Source organism: Arachis hypogaea, chromosome 20, assembly GCF_003086295.3.
Source record: "Arachis hypogaea cultivar Tifrunner chromosome 20, arahy.Tifrunner.gnm2.J5K5, whole genome shotgun sequence".
NCBI lineage: Eukaryota > Viridiplantae > Streptophyta > Magnoliopsida > Fabales > Fabaceae > Arachis > Arachis hypogaea.
This window is the reverse complement of record NC_092055.1, coordinates 140,194,297-140,215,422: the sequence shown is the minus strand read 5'-3', so window position 1 is coordinate 140,215,422 and position 21,126 is coordinate 140,194,297. Positions and strand designations below refer to the sequence as shown.

Below are 21,126 nucleotides of genomic sequence, written 5' to 3'. Positions count from 1 at the left end.
AGTTAAGATATTTAAATAGCTCACAAAGCCGAATCAATAAGGTATAAAGACTAAACAAAAAGGGCCTACAAAGTTGATGATTGAAAAGGGAGAATGGCATGATGCATTTGGAGTGAAGGTTCAAAAAGTGAGATATCATTTGATTTCCAATCTCTTTAGAACACTAGCCGGGGAGCAGAAGATGGTGGCTTCCACCCACGAAGTTTGATGGCAATAATGTCAAAGACTAGGGCCCAACTACATGTTACAATGACATAGCCATAGGAGAGTGTCAATATCCCCAAAAAAAAAAAATAGCCATAGAGAGTATTATTTTATTTCAACATTTTTAATGGGTGGAAATAAAATAAGAAACAGAACATTAGCTTAAAAGTAAAAATGATAAAAAAAAAAAAGGAAAGAATAGAGAGATTGACATATATTGGTGTTTATTGAATTCTATTTTCAAACTTCATTTCTGATTGACATACAATAAAGAAGCTAGGAAAGAGGTGTAACACAGACAATATATATATAAAATATTTAAAATATTTTTTATTTTAATAATTAATAATATATACTATTTTTAAACTCATTTCAAGAATACATATTAAAAATAAAGTTGAACAGGTAATAATATTTAGATATGTCTAAACGTGTCTGGAAAAAAATAAATAAAAAAAGTTTCCACTCTTCTTAGGTATTTGATTTCTCATTTATTTAGTTCAATGGGTTGAGGGAATGAAACATCGCTAATTTATGTTTCTCAAAATACAGTGAACAATGTGTTAAGGACTTAAGGTCATTTTGACACTTGGAACTTGACATGCAATAAAAATGGGTGAAATTGTTATCATCTACAACCACTTCATCCCTATTCTAAACAATTCTATAAGAATTATCATTCTTTAATCATAACTGCAGTACCTAAGAGATAGGTTAAAATATCAAATTTGAAAGTTTTAACATGCTACCCTTGTAAGAAGAAATCAACCTCCCACAATGGCACTAAATGGAATACAAAGACTATGATCATGCATTCATCTTTCTCCAAGTGACTCTGCCTAAATAAAAAATTTGAGTGAAATTACACGAATTCTCTTGAACAAGTATTATAAATTTATAATCAAGTATCTAATTGGTCTAACAAAGCTACCAAAAAAGATTTTATTGACATACCTCAGTCCAATACAACAATCAAAGTTCATCGGGTCTAATCTGCTAAAAGATCACAGGGGAAAGCAAAAAGTATAACCAATCGAGATTGCTACATCATGCAACTCTTAAGCACATGTAATTCATTTCAATTGCTCCAAGGAATCCCAGAAGACTGGAACCACAACACTACAAAAAAGAAAAAGGATATAACTCTGATCTGTCATTCTCACAACTTTCTGCTATGTACCATTGAATCAGTTCTTGGACTTGAGAGAGTTATTCTCCTTGATCCTTGCTCGGTTATCCAGCTTAACAAAGCGCTTAAGATCTTCGTAAGGCAGTTTATTGATGTCCTTCCTACGCAGTTCACTTAGTGCCGGGCGTTTATCAAGCAAATGCCATAACCAATCAGGGTATTCAGAATCAGGCTGGATTTTCGGATCGGTGCCTTCCTTGAGAATGTTGGCGCCTACAACCGTACTTGCCTTCACTTCCTTGCTGAGAGATGATGCTTTGGGTGCATCCGCGGCACCCCCTTTTGATCCTTTCTTCGCTTTGCCAGTGGCAAATGTCCTTTGGAATGAAACCCCAAAGGCTTCTTTGGTAATAAGATTTCGACTAACTAACCTAACATGGTTCATTGCCATGATTTTCTTCTGAAAGATAAGTTTAAGTCAGAGGAAGCTGGAGAGTTTACCTATCCAAACTAGAATCATAAAGCTAAATTCGTGAACTCATAACAGGTTTATGAGTTTAAACTCTAAAATTGTAAAATGCATTGAGTTTATGAATTAACTCGAGTTTGGATACAAAAAATTCAGAAGGAGTACAAATCCTACAAAATATAAACACAGTATATAGTCAAACATAATAGTTAAAATAATAGTTAAAATGTGAACGGTCCAGTCAAACATGTCAAATCATCTATCGGTTCTCAACTATCAACTATCAATTCTCCGAGGCAGTAACCAGAGGAACATGTATTAGAAGCCACACCAGCAATTGTTTACAGAAATTGATCGTCGATAAAAATTAGCAGCAACAGCAATAACAACAACACATTGAACATCAATGAAAACAAAAATATAAGGGAATTAGATAATAAAATTTACCATTAAAAATAAAAAAAATCGCACAAAGGCAGAAAAAAATGACAGAAAGTATTACTTCGCACCTTGCAGCGAGAAAAGGTGAGCTGGCAAACCGGAGAGGCGGAAGCAGAAGAGCAGAATGAGACTGGAAGCGGCGATCCCGAAGGCGCGCGCGGCGGCAGCGAGAGCAGAAGCAGCGGAGGAACGTGCAGAGAAGAGATGCAAATGGAGATTTGGGGTTGTGTGTCTAAGCTAGGCCTGCTAGGGTATCTCTGCTATGTTTAACGATTTGGATTTTTTACAAGAGCAGATATAATTTAGGTAAACCATAAAAAATACACTCAAATTATTTTGTCATTTATAAATTTTTTTAAAGTTTATAATCGGTAAAAATAATATTAAAATATGACAAAAATAATATTATATGTTAATAAAAAAAGTAATGTGCCAAATGAAATTTTTTGTGTGGTAAATGAAATTTTGACATTGGTAAATAAGTTACATTACAGTTTTTATTATCGGAACATGCATTTGATCAAAACTGAATATTTTTTGCACGTTTTTAAATTATTTGAAGACAATTTTTTTGATAGTAAAATTTAAAAACATTTTTGTCAACGCAAAAATTATTCGAATGCATTTTTGGTGGTTTACTATGCTTTTTATTACTGAAAAAAAATTTAAAATATTTTTTATGTTTAATTTTATTCGATTATTTTTATTTTTAAAAAATAAATTTTGATTTAAACCTTATTGTTAATTTTTATGATAGTTAATAGTTAATAATTTGTTTCAATTTTTTACTTTTTAATTCTAAATTCCAAATCCTTTAACTCTGTACTTTATGCAAAACATTTTAGGGAGAAAAAAAATATTTACACCACTTTATTTACATCCCTTTTATATATCTTTTTAATATCATAGAAGATCACATTTTTTAAATTTTTATTAATTGCTTTTAATACTATAAATAAAAAATAGAAAGAGGAATAGTATATATAACATTATTTTATATTTTAACAGCTATTCTCTTATATTTTTCATATAATGAGAAAATGTATATTTATTTATTAAAATAATTTTTTTCACAGTATTATTTATTACCTTCTGTTTCTCCCAACTCTTGTCAGTTATATGATTTTTTTTAACTGGAATTATATCAATTGTATATTTGGACATGATATCGGTTTTGGTTTTGTAAAAATCATTTGTAGTTTATTTTAAAATGTTTTTATAAAATAATTAACTTGATTAATGAATTATCATTTTAAATACTACCTATTCATATAAAATATAATAAAATTTAAAAATAAAAAATCCAGCACTCCTTATTTATTCCTATTAAAATATGAAATCAGACCTTTAAGCATCAATTAAATCTTAAGAAGATAGTGTAACAAACAGTGCTACATGAATTTTTGTCTTTTGAATTTAGAAACATCACTTTACACATACCTTCTGAACGGCACATATTTGTTCAACTCAAATTCATGAGACACAAACCCATCAGGAGAAAATATTTTTATGTCATGGAATCTTCCCAAACATATTGATTACAAATATAAGAAATTGCAAAATTATTGCATTGAATCATTCTAAGGAAGGAGGTGACCATACATAACCATGTGTTTGAACATAGCCAGCTTTTTCTAGCAACTTATCTGCTTCAGCAGGACCTCTGCTTCCAGCTTGGTAAGAGAATGGTTTGAACTCACCCTTGTCGATGCGGTGCAAAAGTGGGGTGAAGATTTCCCATGATGCCTGATCACACCAAGTTTTGAATCAACAATCCGTTAAGAGATATAATAATTCATATTCTTCCTCTTCTTAGTTTAAATTTATAAGAGAAGTGATTTCATAACAGACTCGGTTGCAATAGTTTATAAAGAATGTAATAATCCTCCTACAATCTACCTTCAACTCATCCCTCCGAACAAAATGTTGCTGATCACCTCTAATTCTGCAAACAAATTTTCAATCAGATCACTATTGATTCAAATCGTTTTAATGAGGTAGGAAAAGCAACATACGTATCAAGAATTAGACGTTCATAAGCCTCTGGAATTTTTACTCCTTGATATCGTTGTCGATACGACAAATCTAGTTCACTTTGCACCGTTGACATCTCGAGTCCAGGTTGCTTGACCTACAACACATTGAACTAGTAAGTCCACTTCAAGAAGTATCATTAAATTATGGTTTAATTACTCTGAGGTATAGTTTCACCAGTAAAGTCTCTAATTTAAAATTTTATATTTAGATTAGATTTATATGGTAAATAAAAGCTTTTAACTAATTTCATATTAACATTGTTATGGTTGAATACTTTTAGAATATTTTGTTTCTGTTGTTTTTAACTTCAACGGTTAATATTTTAATTATAAATTTTTAACTATAAGAACATATAAAATGATTAAACCTTAAATTATATCACATTTAAAGTCTAGATTTTAATAAATTTAACATGTTAGTATTTTTTTCATTATCATATACAAGAGGTAGAACAAAAGTAATAATTTGGAAGTGTTAAACACACATATATCAAAGCTTCAATTTCACTGCAAAGAAATTGATTACAGGCAGTGGTGCAATGGATAACACATTTGGTTTATACTATTCAACATATAAACAACAAGTATCCTCATTCTTATGCTTAAGTTCACCTTCCTTAGTTAACAAAACCTCAGATTCTCATAAAAAATCTGGTAATAAAGTAACCAAACAGTTCTACTTAAGAACTCACTTACCGTCAGCTTCATGTACATAGCTTCTTCAGGTTGCAGGCGTATGACAAACTCATTTCTCCCCTGCTTTTGACCTAAACAAGGACAAGTGGTACATCAACTGATGATTAGATTAAGTAAATATTCAAATTAATCCTTTTAAATTTTATGCATGAGTGAAATAGATCCCTCAATTAAATCTTTAAATTCTCCCCTAACTCATTTTTCCTTTGCATGTTGTTTGACCTACATTATTGTCCACCACAAAACTATGGTCAAACTCATTTTGTTGCATCCTTCATGTAGGTCCAACTGAGCATGCTCAAACAACATGAATAGGTCATGGACTAATTTAATTCAATGGAAATTTGAGGAACTAATTTAACTTATACGTAAAATTTAAAAAACCAATTTAAGCATTTACTCAATTAGTATCTGATAAGAAAATAAAAACCCAGGAATAAAAGACACAGTGAAAACAAAAAGATAAAGATTTATCAGTATCCATTATCAAATACTTAAAGAATATAGGCAAGCTAGTAGCAGCTGTTATGTATTTATGTTCCTTGTCAAAGATTCATAGTGGCTAATAGAGATATGTTCCTCTTAATTGTTACCTTTGGTTGTGGCTATGGATTTATAAATAATCTATATGCACTGACAGTATAAAATGTTACCTAATGGAAACTCATAAAAGTGCCAAATATACTTTTTTTTTAAGATAAAAAATACCCTGATTTTCCAAAGTTACAGCCTATATGCCTATATCTGATTACTTATCCAAAAGGGGGAAAGAAAATTTATGCAACTCCAAGTTTAAGCACTTATTGAAGAGAAATAATCCAATTAACAAAAAGGTCCGATGCCATACACTTGAATATATCACCAGGAACATCCTTGAATTGAACTCGTATCTCTGCCTTTCTTGAATTCAGGGCCTTCCCAGCTTTTATTATGAAAGGAACACCTAACACAAAGACGTTTAGTGATAATCTTTACTACTAATAAAATGGTTGAGACAGAATCATTGTCATTTAGTCACACATTTTACTGTTCCAAATACATGCACATTTGTTCTTGTTATCAAGTTGTTTAACAATTTTGCTTTTAATTTAGACAAAATCTTCAAATGTACCTTCTTTTTTTCTTTTCTTTAAAAAAAAATTGATTAAAAAAAGATGGTAAAACTTATAACTAACAAGAGCATTTTATTTAAAAAGAATTGTGGCTTGGTAGGTATGAATGCCTGTCAAGCTCACCAAATCCACCGCAATTAGACAACAAATGCAGTGGCTCTAGCACCAAAGGCTCCCATCTATAACCAGGAAACAAAACATTTCTTGGTCTTGCCATCAAGTTTCCAAAGCCTAAAGCCACACTTTCAACGCGCTCGAACACAGTCGCAGGCAACTTTCATAATCCATATGAATTTGCCAAGTGTCATCGCCAAAGGGAGTACCTTGTGATATATCTGCCAAACAAAGAACCTAAAATCTTCTCTGGCACCTTCATCTTCCACATTCTAGCCCAAAAGGCCACAGCTCCAGTCTATAGCAATACCAACAGCCTCCTCTACCACTGGGAAGGAGAGAACATCATCTTCAAAGCTTGTGGAAGTTGAGTTGCCAAACAAATAAAGTGCCGCACATTATGATCATATGTCTCACAATTGTATATGGGAGTTATGGATATTGATGTAGAGGACAAACTCACCAATTTCTCTGTTACATACCCAAGCAAGAATGAAGTATTAGGAATAGAAGCTTCCAATCATAAAGGGAAGCAACTTTCTCCTCTGCCCTTACATTACACTAGAAGGAAGAGAGTGGAGGGTAGAATAGGAAAGACAAGGGAAGAGAATCATGACAGATTTAGTGGGAAAAACGTAAAAGAGGGTCAGTAGGGATGATTCTAACAGATTTTCACGATTGGAGTGAGGAGAGTATAAGTAGTAGCAAAATAGGGAGAGGGAGAGGCAGACTTTTGGAAAGAATTAAGGCTAGGCTAGGAGAGTGAGGCTGGCTCTTACCATCACAGCCATAATCTTTTCTTTCTTGTATTTCCTTTCTTCTATGTCCGCAAATTGAGTGAAATCATTTTGCTTCACTCTTTTACTTGTCTTGCTCTTTGTTTTTGTTAATTTCACTACCTCAGTTACCAGTGGTTACATTCTCCCATTGGACTCAACTTGTCAATTGTCATACTATATGTAAGCTTCCCCACTACCCTTGCCGGGTATTTTCACCGGATCCCAACTACCAGATCTGACTGCCCCATGAAGAATACAAATAATGAAAAAAAAATGAGATATGGGTCCTGTTGCCATAAACGATGAGACAGCTTAAAAGAATCCAATTTCTCACCACCAGTGTCTTTAATTGTGATTTAACGCTGCGTTTGTTTATTGTCTTTCAAATACATTGACACGGACACAAATACATAGAGAGACATATACACAAAGATACACAAATTTTTTATTGTGTTTGGTGATATTGGACAAGACACACTAGTATAAACTAAATATCAATTTTACCCTTATATTATCACCAATGGAATAAGGACAAGAGTAAATTACTAAGGATAAAAGAGTAAATATTTGTGTCTCATCAATGTATCTCCATGTCTCATCTTTTTTGAAGGACACCAAATACATGTATTTTATGTATATTTGTGTGTCACCATGTCCTTCAAAAATTTGTGTCTCAGCAAACAAACGATGGACATATACCATCGTGTCTATGTATTAATGTCTGTGTCCCATCAAACAAACGCAGCATAATTGATCAAATGTGCAGAAATATATACCAAAGAATAGAAAATATACATGCAGACAGCCCTAAGAGAATGTCAACCATTATGTTATTTGCTAAACATTCAGCATATAAGGGAGGCCAAGAGAATTTCCTAAACTTGTAATGCAAATTAGTTTTAGAAAATAATGCTGGAGTTATTCTCCTACCTTCCCATCTTTCATTGTCTATTCGGAGAATAACAGATGCAAAAGTTGGTGTGTTTGAATTGTTAGGTACGGTTGGGTCATTCCTATAGCCATCATATTGTCCTAAGACAACTTCCTCATCTTTAATAGGAACTACTGATTGAAGAACCTGTATTTTCAAATAACTAGAAAGTGAGGAGCAATCTAGAACACGAACCGAAAAATTCAAGATAAACAAAAAAAAAGTGTAACATGGAAAGATATTAACTATAAAAATACCCTACTTTGCTGCAGTTGAGTAATAGTATGCACAATAAATACATAAAACCAGAAAACACGAGAGCAAAATGTTGGTACAGACCATGATTACTTCATATGAGAACCTGAAAGACAGAATAAATTACAGAACAAAATAATATACTTATAGTTTCCACATTAATTTAGCCGAAAGAGACAAACCTTCACTTTCTCATCTCGAATGTGTTCAGGCTTGAGAGAAACAGGTTTTTCCATAGCAATCAAGCAAAAAACCTGATCTTGTAGGAAAATAAACAAGGTTATCATGCTCAGCTTATAAATGTAGGATTTAAAATGCTGGAGCAGCTTGAGACTATTTAATAGGTCTTACTGTGTGAACTAAAGCCTGACATATCCAGGTTTTAAAATGAAAATTTTGTTATTACAAAACTAAAAAGCATGGTGAAGTCCATCAAGAAAGTATTATTAAGTTTTCCAATCACCGGTTAGAGAAAGATTTAGGTAGACTTAGAAATATTCCTAGTGCCACTTTGATAATTTAATTTAATACTCGAAATAAAAAGGAAAAAAAAAGAAATAGAACATGCAATGATGAAACTATTTTTCACCATCAGCAACACACTTAATGTTTCTAGAGATAAAACTGGAGATAATACCATATCACAAGTCATGCGGTTTAAATATCTTGGATCCATCGTATAAAATAGCAATAAAATAGAGGAATATGTAAACCAAGGTTCCTAATACTAGACCGGACATCAAACCATTTAGATTACCAAGCTACATCCAACCAGTTTAACCGGAGTTCAACTAGAATAACTAGATTATAGTAAAATAATATATTACATCATAAATAAGCACATGATAACAAATACATCCTCCATAAATATAAAAATACATAAAAAACCAAAATTCAAAATGATCAACTAAAGCCTCATATATTATACTCATGTAGAAGGCCAAAAAAAAAACCCTAAAACATGAGATTAAAATTGAGCTAATTAAATATTTGGCATCAGATAAGTGGATTATGTTGTACTTGTCACCACTGCAAAATCAGTATATCAATAAGCGGTTTGTTAAGTTATCATCACATGCCATTTTTTCTCTCTCTTTGCAAATACATACCACAAAAAAAACAATTGTACATAGAATTTTAACAACATATATTAATTGAATTTCTGTAGGTCCATTTGACCCATGGAAATTTATTTTGGGGGGTTTGGAATGGGCTGGTAAGTCAGCCATTTTGACTCTGCATCATTTATATCCCCATTACCATTCAAATTGAGAAACTGAGAGTGTAAGGAGATGCACACAATTACACAAAATAAAGTTCACAAATAAGACACAAAATTTACATGAAAGTAAAAATCCCTATTGTTAAAATGAGGAGAGAATCATATAATATCAAATACAAAAACATTGCAGTAAGTTACTCAGATCACCCCTTCCCTGAAACTTATTCTAGTTTCTTACTTATGTTCCTCATCACTCTTCTTGTTTTGTCCCCCCAAAAAAAACCCAAAGATTCCTATCATATATCTACAGTTAGTATAATATTTAATAATTAGGGTAAAGTACCCTTTTATCCCAAACACTCTGTTCAAGTGTCAATTTTGTCCCAAACTTTCGTTTGTCCTATTCTTGTCCCAAAAATGAGAGGATCTGAGATTAGTTATAAAGTAAACCCATATGATTTACAAATAAAATCAATTCCTATTTTTATCCATTCCAAACAAAGAATTGATTTACAAATCAATTCCATTCCAATTCCAAAAGGTTTCAAACAGACCCTTTTAGATTTATGTACTACATAAAATTTAAATTTAAAATTTTTAATAGTTTTCCCAAATACGCATTTGGCTCTTCATATGAATTTCCTTCATGCATTACCAATACAAGGTTGAAAATCAACACTTAAAGTATTGAAGTTTAAGTGCCAATACTATTTTGTTCTATCAAATGCATCCTCAAGAGAGATACCAAGAATGGAGGGGAATGAAGTTAAGCACTATTGTTGCATCTGATTATTGGACAGAAGCAACCGCTTAACATTACACCATGGCGATATGAAATCTACTTTATTCTACAATAAAGGCCTCACCTGAAGTAGATGGTTTTGAATTATATCTCGAATAATTCTGCCACAATAAAGTAGAATATTAATAAATTGTAGTTTTCTCATCATTACAATAGATATACATCATGTCAAATAAAAAGCTAAAAATAGACATATATAGGAGAGCAATAATTGATGTATGCAGAAACTTGCTTTTCTTAACATCACTTCACTTGAAAACCTATTATTGCCATGGATTCTCATTACACAACAAAATACAACCAAATAACTTATATAAAGAATTGAAATAAAATAATACACTTACCCATACTGGTCAAAATATCCACCTCGGCCTTCAGTTCCAAAATCTTCCCTGAAGACTATCTGCGAAATAGCAAGCAATCACAATCTAAAGTTTAAGATGGTGACACCAATGTTGGGTAATGCAGTAACTGAAAAAGGTAACAATGGACAGATGGGGTGAATTTTGGCATGTTCATTAACAATTGATAGATATGATCACAAACTATAAAACATGAATTGTGAATCCCAACTAACAGTTCCTCTTTAGTTTCATTCAAGTTTTTAAACCTCAACCCAAAGTTGCACTTTCTCACCTGCACATTAGCAATGTTGTCACGGTTCCAAAGAGGCAAGAACAAGCGATTTGCAAAACGAAGTACTAACTGGCAAAGTCAAATGAAGAGGGATCAGGTGGAACTCATGAAGTAAACAAGAAGTAAGCTATTATGTAATCATTAAGTACCATATTCTGTACTAGTTCCTTTCCCAAGTAGTGATCAATACGGTAAATTTGAGGCTCCTCAAACAATGCCCCAATCTGGGTACTGAGTTGCTCTGCAGATTCTAAGTCTTTACCAAATGGCTTCTCAACAACAACACGTGTCCATCCACCATCAGCTATAAAATTGAAATAGATGTGACCCATCAATAAATGCAATAGTAGATGCTCCAAGTGAAAAATATTAAGAGCATAACATGAGAAAGTGTTAGAGAATTGGGTATTATGAGGTGCATAAAGTTCCCATCAAGTGGTATGGGATGCTTGATTTTGTATTTAGAGAGAGTGGTTCTTTCCCCTTAAAGACTAGCTTTTAGGGTGTGGTTTCCCACTTTACTTAGGTACTTAATAGAAAGCAATGAGGAAAAGCTGACATATTTAAAGTTCATATCAGATTATTTCTTTTAATATAACAACCACTGCCAAACCCGGCGGTTGCATAGATGAAATAATGTTATCATGTCCTATAGTGAACCTTGTCCATTAAAGATTTAAATCTCTATTAGTGGTTTCAGCTACAGGTTTTTTTTTTCTTTTTATTTTCTAGGTATTGGATTTCATCTATTCTACTTTATCGTATAAGGCCTATTTTACCATCTTTTTCACAAATCAGATTAGGTGTCAGACCAAATTTCTCTTGATATTTTCATTTCTAACCCGATCTTGTCCAATTTTTTTGCTAATCCATTGCAATATTCTCATCCCTACAACATTCTCATTTCTTTTAGTTTCAAATGCCAAAAGCATAACCCACTACATAGAAATAACTTCAATTTAATTCCACTATTATCTAGAAAAATATCATGCAGGAAAGTAATCAACATTTAACATTTTACTCAATCAAACGGAAGAAGAGATTAGTGTTGGTTGACTTGCTTCTCAATCTATATAATAGTTGTCTGACTGAGAACTACACCCTAGTGGGGTTATGCTATGCCATACAGGGTTGCCTATTTTTTCCTTGCAAAAACATTTGCAGCACATTCCCAACAAGAGATTATTAGATCTTACATTTGTTCATGCAGCAAGTCTTGATCATCTTGCAAACAGATGGATATACAGAAGGTGGAAGAGCGAGATAGAAAAGCCGTCGAGATAAACCCTTTGCACTAGTTTTCAAAGATTCATGCTCCAAAATCTCTTTATCCAACAAACGGAAGCCATCCTCTGAATCGTATGGGCCACTTACATATTTGATCTAAAAGGAAGATGAGAGGAAAAGAGAATGAAAACTTGACCAATCAGAAGGGTAAATTTTATGATAAGACTGGCAAAAATTATAAAATGATGCACAATGGCCGGTGCTTACCAGATGCAAAAACTTTGCTACAACCTCCAACTCTTCAGAGGAAGCATCTTTGTCCCGAACAAGATAGCTGCATGTCACAATCAACTCCATTTATTTATTATACTTGAAACTAGTTTAAGAAGGTATGGAAGACAAATGTGACTGAGTCATAATAGAACAACCAGCGCATGCACAACATAACAATCATAGAAAGCTCTTTGCTGAAAAATTTCAGTTAATATAAACATAAGTATCAAGAAAATATGCTTTATTATTCATTCAAGTAATCAAATGATTTACATTACTTTACAATTTGTGAATCAGCTGAAAGAAGCAAGTTACATCAACATTTTTTCCACTCTAGATAAGGAAAATAATACAGTGATCGAGTTTTTTCAAATAAACCTCACCCACGTAGGCGTTCTCTTAATTCATCATTAGAGATTATTGTTCTTGCATATCCAAAAATAGAAACTTCATCTACTGGTAGGAATCCCTACAAAAGAAACCGCCAAACTTCATAACCGTTATTGGTTTAAAAGGTCACCAAGAAAAAGAGAAATTATCATCCATTCCAACACAATTGGAGGCTATTGAATTAAAACCTGGCGGTAAAGGTGGAATAATGCTGGAAATGTCTTCTTCTTAGCAAGATCACCAGAAGCACCAAGCACAACTATGGAGAGTGACCCAGTTTCAGGTCCATTTTCGAGATCCATTGATTGGGGAGATTCACTGCTAAAGCACCTCTTTTCAACATGCCATTGACCTGACCCCATTCTCTGACAGTACCAGAATGCTTGAACAATCTACGCCAGCCTTTAAGGTACTTAGGTAGTTAGGTTATTATCGTTTTCTGGTGAAGACTCACATGCAATTAAGGTGAACTTGATAGTTGAGAATGGTTAGATAATTTGACAGGCTTGACTAAATTGTCATCAAATGATTTTCAACTATCAACTTCTACGAAGACAACTAAAGAAAGTTTTCACTAAATTATCCATCAACTCACATGAACACAACTACATAATAATTTTTACCCGGTTTCCTATTTCCTTTTCATTCATTACTATTTTCATCAACTGAAAACAAGCAACATAACTACATACAGTGACGTAGTTCCTAAAGGTGGAAGAATATAATTTTCTTTTAGCAGTCTTATGGAATAAAAAAAATAATACAGTACGACATAGTGCTTATGACCGATAACCAACGAATCATTTATCCTTAAATTTTCAACTTTTGCCTTATATTAGATAAGGTTTTAACTAAAGATGAGAAAGATCCAAATGCTTATATTTTTAGTTCCTATTTTATTGTGTTACTTCTTCAGCCATAGAATGATCTAATCATTGTTACCTTCCTTTTTAGCAGCTAGAAGTTGGTAATAGTGTTCTAGGGTGAAGACATAGAAATCATCTGTCTCATCTCCTTCTGGAAAACAATCACAAAATGTAAGCTTTAAAGTTTAAGAGGTGAGCTGGCGAACCAGAGAAACGGAAACAGAAGAGCGGTGGCGAGAACAGCAGCAAAGCAGTAGAAGTAGTGAAGATTGGAGAAGCACGAGCAGCAGAACGAGAGTAGAAGCGGTGGCGGAGCGGTTACCCGGAGAGGCGCAGGCGGCGACGGCGAGAGCAGAAGCAGCGGAGGAACGAACAGAGAAGAAATGAGAATGGCTATAAGATTTTGTTCTGATTTCTGTGTGTATTAACGATGTGATTTGAGGTCAATTTTTCACCACAATAATAATAATAATAATAATAATAATAATAATAATAATAATAATAATAATAAATATTTTTTTTAATAAATTATAATTTAAATGACATTTGAATTATATATAACATGTTCACCGTAATAAATGTCCGAAACTGCCAAACTGGACCGGACCTGCTTCACTTATCTCTATTAAATATCAATTTCAGCCCCCGAGATATATTTTTTGGATAATCTTTTCGGCCTTCAAGATTACTCGTTGCATTATAACCATTTAAAACTCACAATATAAAGTATAAATTGCTAGTTAGAAAGACTAGAAAGTAGGAATATAGGTTAAATGTTTTTTATTACTTAGAAACATATATCCCATAACTTGAATTTGACCACTTTTTTTACTTTTAAAAATAATTAAAATATATAATTAATTAATAATAAGTATATTTTTTATTTTTTATACGAATGTCAATCGTATTTAAAAAAACAAATAAAATTTTTTAATATAAAATTGTAAAAGTGTTTTGTTATAAATCCATCTCGTAATGCATCATTTCAGTACTAATATACTAAACAATTTAACTTAGAATTTAGAAGCGAATTGAAAAGAATTAATATAAAAATTAAAATTACGTTTGAAAGAAAGACTAAGATTAAGAGATTGAAATTGAGAAATAAAGACAAAATTAAATATTTGTATTATATTTGATGAAAAATGTAATGAATTAAGTTATGTTCCAGTATTATGTTTAATTTAAATAAATATAAAAATTGAGGAGTAAATTTAGAATTTAAAAAGTTAAATAGAAATATTTTTTAAAAAAATATTAAAATTTTAGTATCCGTTTAAAAAATTTCAGTCCCTTATATCCTTATTTTTTAAAAATATTGAAGGAATTAAAATTGTGTCTTAGAACTTAAATTTTAATTTCAATCTATAACCATCAAATGCAATACTAAATTATAATCCCTCAATTTTAGTCTTAGTCTCTAAAAACAAACACAATACTAAATCCTAATCTTTCAGTCTCAGTTTTAATCTCTGAAAACAAGTTTTAATCTCTGAAAACAAACGCTACCTAAAAATATATATAATATAAAGCAATGTTGACAAATAAGTTATAATCGGATCAAATATATTTATTTTTCTTAAAATTTGTCTAGAATTTCAAAATTGTCTCTACCTTTTTAATTTAATTCAATTGTATCCAAACTTTGTAAATTAAATTTCAATTTTATCCTTACCATTCAAATCCAAATCTACTACATTAACAACTCAATAGTTTATTTTCCAATTTTGCCGCTTTTCACCTTCATCTTCTTTCTCATTCTTTGACACTTTCATCAACATTTCTCTCAACCACCCTCTCCTCCTTCCCCAAATAAATACTGAGGCACCTCTTGTGCAACAATAAGATGGGGTTATCTTATAATTTCTCATCAGGGGAATTAACCTAACACCAGGACATAACTAGATCATGGGACTATGGGAGACTTTTTCTCACCAAGGTATTTCAAACATTATCTACAACTTTATGACAATACAAAGAAAGATAGTAAGGAAAGGTATACTGTGAATTAAAAGAGATGAAACAACTATGCTGCATACTATTGGATTTAGCATGATACACTTGACTAAGATCCATATACCCAACCGATACCAAGACTAGAAAGTAAAACATGGCATAAAAAAGTATCTTCAGAAGACCAGAATGAACAACCACTATACATGGTATAAAATTAAGCATAAGTGAATTGTCCTATAGAAACAACCATGGCAAGTATGGAACAATGATATCACATTTTTAGCCACTTTGGTTTAACAAGCTTTTTCTCAGCCGGTTTTCGCTCTTCGACAGGAGGAGGTTGTGGTGCCACTACAGACTCTGGTTCCACTTGCACAGGCTGTGATTGCTGACCTTGATCAGCAGATACATGTAAATCCTTCAAGGCCATGATATCTTCACTCAAGTAGGAGCCAACGAGAGTGTTATCACCTAATTACAACATACCATTGGAATCAAGAGAGGTGAACAAACCAAATAGGATTAAATTTTTCATAACCCTTAAATGACTAAAAATTTAAATCAAGAAAAAGAAAAAACTTAAGGAGTGCACATCAATTCACATTTTTTTGAGTTTACATTTAAAATAAAATAATTTTTTTTTTCTCATTTATAACATGTTTCAAGTTTTTCTTTTTTCTATTCCTTAATTTTTATCAATTTCTCTCAACTTCCTCTTTGCCATTGAAAAGTTCGCCTCAATTTCCTAATGATATAGAATAGGTAATCAAATTTGTGACAAGTTGTACACCCCATTATATAGGAGTTAAAGCTAACTAGCAGTAAGCATAGACGCTAGTGTCATTTAAATTGCACAAATCTTACATGCAATCCTCACTGTATGCGTAAGAATAAAATGATTGGATAGATGCGGAAAAACTTTGGACAACGCCAAACTAATATTTCTAAATGCAATATTCATTTTATTTGCTAGTTAGAGTAGGAATATAAGATACATATGACTATATGAGAAAACTCTTAACAAAGATAACTAATGCACAAGCCATACATATTGATCTTAATAACCACTTCAATTTACATGTCTGAAATGAAACCAAATTCTTGGTTTACCAAAATAATTGTCCTATGTGGTCGGTTACTCAAGTGGGGACAAAAGGAAGATCACATAGAACTTGCATAATTATTGTGTGGTAAAATCATAACACAAATGTTTAAGAAAATGGTCAGAACAATAGGAACACACCTTTTGGAACCTCGTACGAAAAGTACACAATGGCACCAGGGCAAAAACCAGCAGTGTAGAAATCCTGAGACATGTCTTTGATCAGCTTCTTAGGCGGTGTGGTATCTGCATAATTAAAGCGCATATGATTTGCGTTTCAGTTCAGTTAGCACTTAACAGGAGATGATGTTAGGAAAAGCTAATCTGATAGTAAAGAAATTGAGAGACCTTAAAAAACTGTGTTACAGATCGTTACAAACCATCGGTGTAACTCATTCAAGATTTAATCATATATAGAAGATCAATTCGTTATTGCTTACACAAATAAAATGGCTGCTCCGGCTGCGCAATCACTTTAGTCACAAGATCAACTAAATTCTGGATGGTTTCTGATGGGTGAAAGTTAGCCTCCAATGTGTGATTATCAGGGAAACGAACTCGAATTACAGCCTACAAACAAGATCAAATACAACTGACTTGTTAGTGTTCACTCTTGTTGATATGAATTAAATTTTAATATTCATGAAAATTTTAAGATTCTTTGGGATAAAACAAAAAAAAAATTTTTCTATACAGGCAACTAACCAAAATTCTCTACCATTAAAAAGAAGGTAGCCATTACCTTCGTTATTCTTGACCTACGAGCTGCCTCTTCTGCTTCTCGGATTTTTCGAGTCTTCAATAATTTATCTGCACATCATTAATCATTAATATAATTAAATAACAATATCACAGCAAGGAAATTGCAGTGTGCAATTCTTGTAAGGTACTTAGGTAGTTAGGTTATTATTTCATATTTCCCTTTCATCACTATTGATCATCAAGTGCAAACAGAACACATAGTTACAAAAGGTGGAATAATATAATTTTCTTTAGTGGACTTTTGGAATACAAAAAATACAGTATGACATAGTACTTATGACCAATGAATGGGGCATGTAAAATGGAATACTGATCATCAACTAATCATTAATTCTTAAATTTTCAATTTTTGACATATATTAGATAAACTTTTAACTATAATGAGAAATATGGAAATTAATGCTTATGTTTAACTTCTTATTTTATTGTGTTACTTCTTCAGTCATAAAATGATTTCATCATTGTTACCTTCCTTTTTAGTAGCTAGAAGTCGGTAATAGTCTTCTGGGGTGAACTCATAGAAGTCATCTGTCTCATCTCCTTCTGGAAAACCATCACAAAATATAAGTTTAAGAAAGGAAAATTATATATAGAAAAGTCAATTAGTGAGGGTTTAAATTCACGTAATTGCTAAAATATACCGTTGCTTGGTGCAGCATTTAATGATGGAGAAACTGGTGACGTTTCAAAAACACGAATCTCTCGCCCAAACCTTTCATTCATATCTGCAAGATTGGCCTGTTGCCATAAAAGACGATTCAGAAAGAACAGACGAAAAACAGCAAATTGAGCAAGCAATCAAACATCGTCAAAATAATGACTGTACAAGAAGTTGGCACAGTATATTAAACTCAGAAATGATAGCTGTGATACATGTGTATTGGAACAGTAGTTATGATTTGAAAGATCTTAATTATTTCAGAGAATAGGAAAAGTGAATTGTGGATTCTCTAATTCATTATTTCAATCGAGGAGTGCTAGGGGGCCAGCACTTTTGTTAAATTCTGGCCAGCACTCAACCATCAAAAGGAAATTGAATAATTCTACACCATTAGATGCAATCTCACACCATTAAAAACATCATTGATGGCTAATTGATGACTAAAAACTACAAAATCTGTTGGCCCCCTAGACTTTCTCATTTCAATATTATAAGGCCAATCATAGATTTTGAATAAATATTAATGCATGGTGGTCTGCATTCAGAACAGAACCTAGGACACCCATATTTTCACCATGAACGAATTTCATACAATAGCCAATAGGCATTGCAGTCCTATTACCGACTAAACTTAAGGACACAGCCCCAATGCCCCATTTACAGGCACCAATAAGGAAAATTTCAATTTGAATTTCGCAATTAAGCATAAGGTTTGAAGGACATGAGATGTCAAATGAAGCCGAATTTGACCAACACCAATCATTCAGGAAATCCAAGAAATCAAGGCGAACGAAAGAAGCTACAAAGGGCTATGGATTAATTCAGATTTGACTCTTCTTAGCTAAGGTGAGAAGTTCAAAACTTCATGCTAGCGGAGAGTGGGTTGCACCAACCATTAGCAGAAAAAAAATAAACTAACATAAAGTAAACAATAGTTTAGGGTATTTTAAGATACAACAATCCCTATCTCTTATCATACACTATAAGATAATCTATACACCCTCGCTTTAAAAGAGGCATTTTCAGATTTTTTCAATCAAGAACTTCAAAGAGGTGGAATGGTGATTCATGGAAATACAACAATACTTCATAGATCATAACCGGTATTTTGCTTAGAAAGCTATCTGGCTATCTAATTAGGATGATTTAAAATAAATAAATAAATAAATAAAAAACCCTCAAAAAGATCGCCTCAAAACTAAAACTTTGAAATAAAGTACTAAACCATTAACCATTCATATTTCTTTCACAAACTTTGCACTCTGTGGATAACAATTTAGGGTTTTTTGTTCATTACAATTATTTTGAGGATTAAATGAAAAGAATTCTGAACAAACCTATGGAAAGTGAGAAAAACAACGATGGGCAAAAAACAAAGCAAAGCCAGATCGTAACATAAATCAATTGGATTAGAAAATCAAGAAAAACTAGAAATTAAGCTTAAAAAAGAAAGAAAAAGAGGAAAAATTCTTGAAATCAGCGAAATGTAAAAAAAAAAAATCATGAGGCAAGAAAGAAGAAAAGAATCTTTAGGAGGATGAGAGAGTTACCATGGAATAAGCGTTGGTGAACCTTCTCCGCTTAGGATTCAGTGGAGACAAGGCATCAATGACCATCAGAGACTTGGAGGAGTGAAGTGGAGAACGAAATCACAATTGATTGTTCTTCTCTTCCTCGGATATGTTGAGTTTTGTTCGTCACACGCGTACACTTTTCGCACAGGGAAAAAAGTATAGTTTATATAGTTTAAAGCGACAATTATATTCTGAAGCAATTTAAGCTTCGGAGAGTTCGGACTAATTAAGGGTCGGTTTGGGTGAATTTATAAAAAAAAAAAATTTTTTTGAGTTATTTTTTTAAAAGATTTTATATAAAAATAAAAGTAATTTTGTGTTTAGATATTTTATATAAAAAGATTTTTTTATTTATTAATTATATTTAAATATAATAATATAAATGTATTTTTTTGTTTATTTATTATATGAAAAATATTTTTTTTAAGAAAAAATATCTTTTAAAAAAAGATATAAATTACAGCATTTTAAAAAAAATATTTTTTATTTTTTCTTGGGACATGCTCTATGGTCACATCACCAAGCCACCCAATAAGCCTTTTTGTTTGCGTAATTATAGTATGGAATCAATTCAGGTCAGGCTTTTTAACTGAATAATTACCAAGGAGTTGATTGATCACCAATTTCAAATCTCCATAAGAGTTGCAACTCTTTCAAATCCACAGCCATCTCAAGTCAAGTATGAGGGCTTGGTAATTTTTTTAGTACTTTTATTTTTACTATTAGAAATTTGTCAAACACGTTAAAAAATAAAAAATATTTTTTTTATTAAAAAAAGATTTTTTTTATGAAAATAATGATATCCAAATAAACACTAATTCTTAAAAAAATATTAATTAAATTTTTTACGGTAATAAATAATAAACATATATATAATTTTGTTAATAGATAATGTGATATATATTTTTCTTTTTTTATTTATTTCGAATCTTACTAAAATAAGTAAAATATAATGATCTTTTATAAATAAATACATCACGATAATTAATAATATATATAAATATTATTTTAAATTTTACGTGATAAATTAATATTGTCAATAACTGTTTTAGAGGGTTAAATTTTTTTTTTCAAAAATTAATTAATCAAAAATCAAAATTTTCAAGACTTAATTGTCATTTTTTTTACTAAATAAGCTAACAAAAAGGGTTAAAAACTACTTAAATAGATGAGCAGTCCCACTTAAAACAATTTTCAAATTTCTTTTAAAAAAAGAAAATCTCCACTTAATAAAATTGTAATTTCATCATATTTTTGTTATTGTGTTCACCACTGAGTTTACATCTCTCGTAATTAAACGAAAATCAACATGCCAATTCGAATATATGATATTCCTTATTTTGAGCATCAATGTATCAATAAACCTAAAAGCATTTTGATTATTAGTAATAAGATTAAACGCCTCCACATAATCCATCTCACAAACATCTCGTTAACACATATTTTAGGCTAAGAGATAACATCTCCAAATAACAAACAATTTCACTTG

General features: G+C 31.7%; 3 protein-coding genes and 1 long non-coding RNA gene across 12 annotated transcripts; all 4 read right to left on the bottom strand.

Annotated features, from left to right (window-relative positions):
• Positions 1-1,117: 1,117 nt before the first annotated feature.
• On the bottom strand, positions 1,118-2,503 carry LOC112784447 (large ribosomal subunit protein mL54). Its single transcript, XM_025827648.2, has 2 exons — positions 2,312-2,503; positions 1,118-1,793 (listed from the first exon to the last, which is right to left on the bottom strand). The coding sequence occupies exon 2, from the start codon at positions 1,782-1,784 to the stop codon at positions 1,392-1,394; it is 393 nt and encodes a 130-aa protein (XP_025683433.1). The 5' UTR covers positions 1,785-1,793; positions 2,312-2,503; the 3' UTR covers positions 1,118-1,391.
• Positions 2,504-3,635: 1,132 nt separating this feature from the next.
• Positions 3,636-14,044, bottom strand: LOC112782331 (glucose-6-phosphate 1-dehydrogenase 6, cytoplasmic). 9 transcript variants are annotated; one of them, XM_025824682.2, is made up of 17 exons: positions 13,905-14,022; positions 13,659-13,733; positions 12,905-13,118; positions 12,710-12,795; positions 12,321-12,387; positions 12,023-12,209; positions 10,976-11,130; positions 10,827-10,895; positions 10,535-10,593; positions 10,255-10,291; positions 8,349-8,420; positions 7,911-8,058; positions 5,823-5,918; positions 4,976-5,046; positions 4,259-4,374; positions 4,143-4,188; positions 3,636-3,989 (listed from the first exon to the last, which is right to left on the bottom strand). In XM_025824682.2, exons 3-17 carry the CDS (start codon positions 13,076-13,078, stop codon positions 3,819-3,821), a joined length of 1,554 nt encoding a protein of 517 aa, XP_025680467.1. In that variant the 5' UTR covers positions 13,079-13,118; positions 13,659-13,733; positions 13,905-14,022; the 3' UTR covers positions 3,636-3,818. The 9 variants fall into 9 exon arrangements, with proteins under 9 accessions (XP_025680467.1, XP_025680469.1, XP_072086286.1 ...); XM_025824684.2 differs by having other exon boundaries at positions 12,905-13,108; positions 13,905-14,009; XM_072230185.1 differs by having other exon boundaries at positions 13,659-14,044.
• Positions 6,140-7,219, bottom strand: LOC140182787 (uncharacterized). The gene is made up of 2 exons (XR_011878911.1): positions 6,981-7,219; positions 6,140-6,672 (listed from the first exon to the last, which is right to left on the bottom strand). It is a non-coding gene; the product is annotated as an uncharacterized lncRNA (long non-coding RNA).
• A 1,525-nt stretch (positions 14,045-15,569) lies between the features above and the next one.
• LOC112784237 (plant UBX domain-containing protein 1) lies at positions 15,570-19,861 on the bottom strand. The gene is made up of 7 exons (XM_025827386.3): positions 19,614-19,861; positions 18,044-18,140; positions 17,871-17,945; positions 17,383-17,450; positions 17,081-17,210; positions 16,782-16,886; positions 15,570-16,009 (listed from the first exon to the last, which is right to left on the bottom strand). Exons 1-7 carry the CDS (start codon positions 19,677-19,679, stop codon positions 15,810-15,812), a joined length of 741 nt encoding a protein of 246 aa, XP_025683171.1. The 5' UTR covers positions 19,680-19,861; the 3' UTR covers positions 15,570-15,809.
• Positions 19,862-21,126: the final 1,265 nt, after the last annotated feature.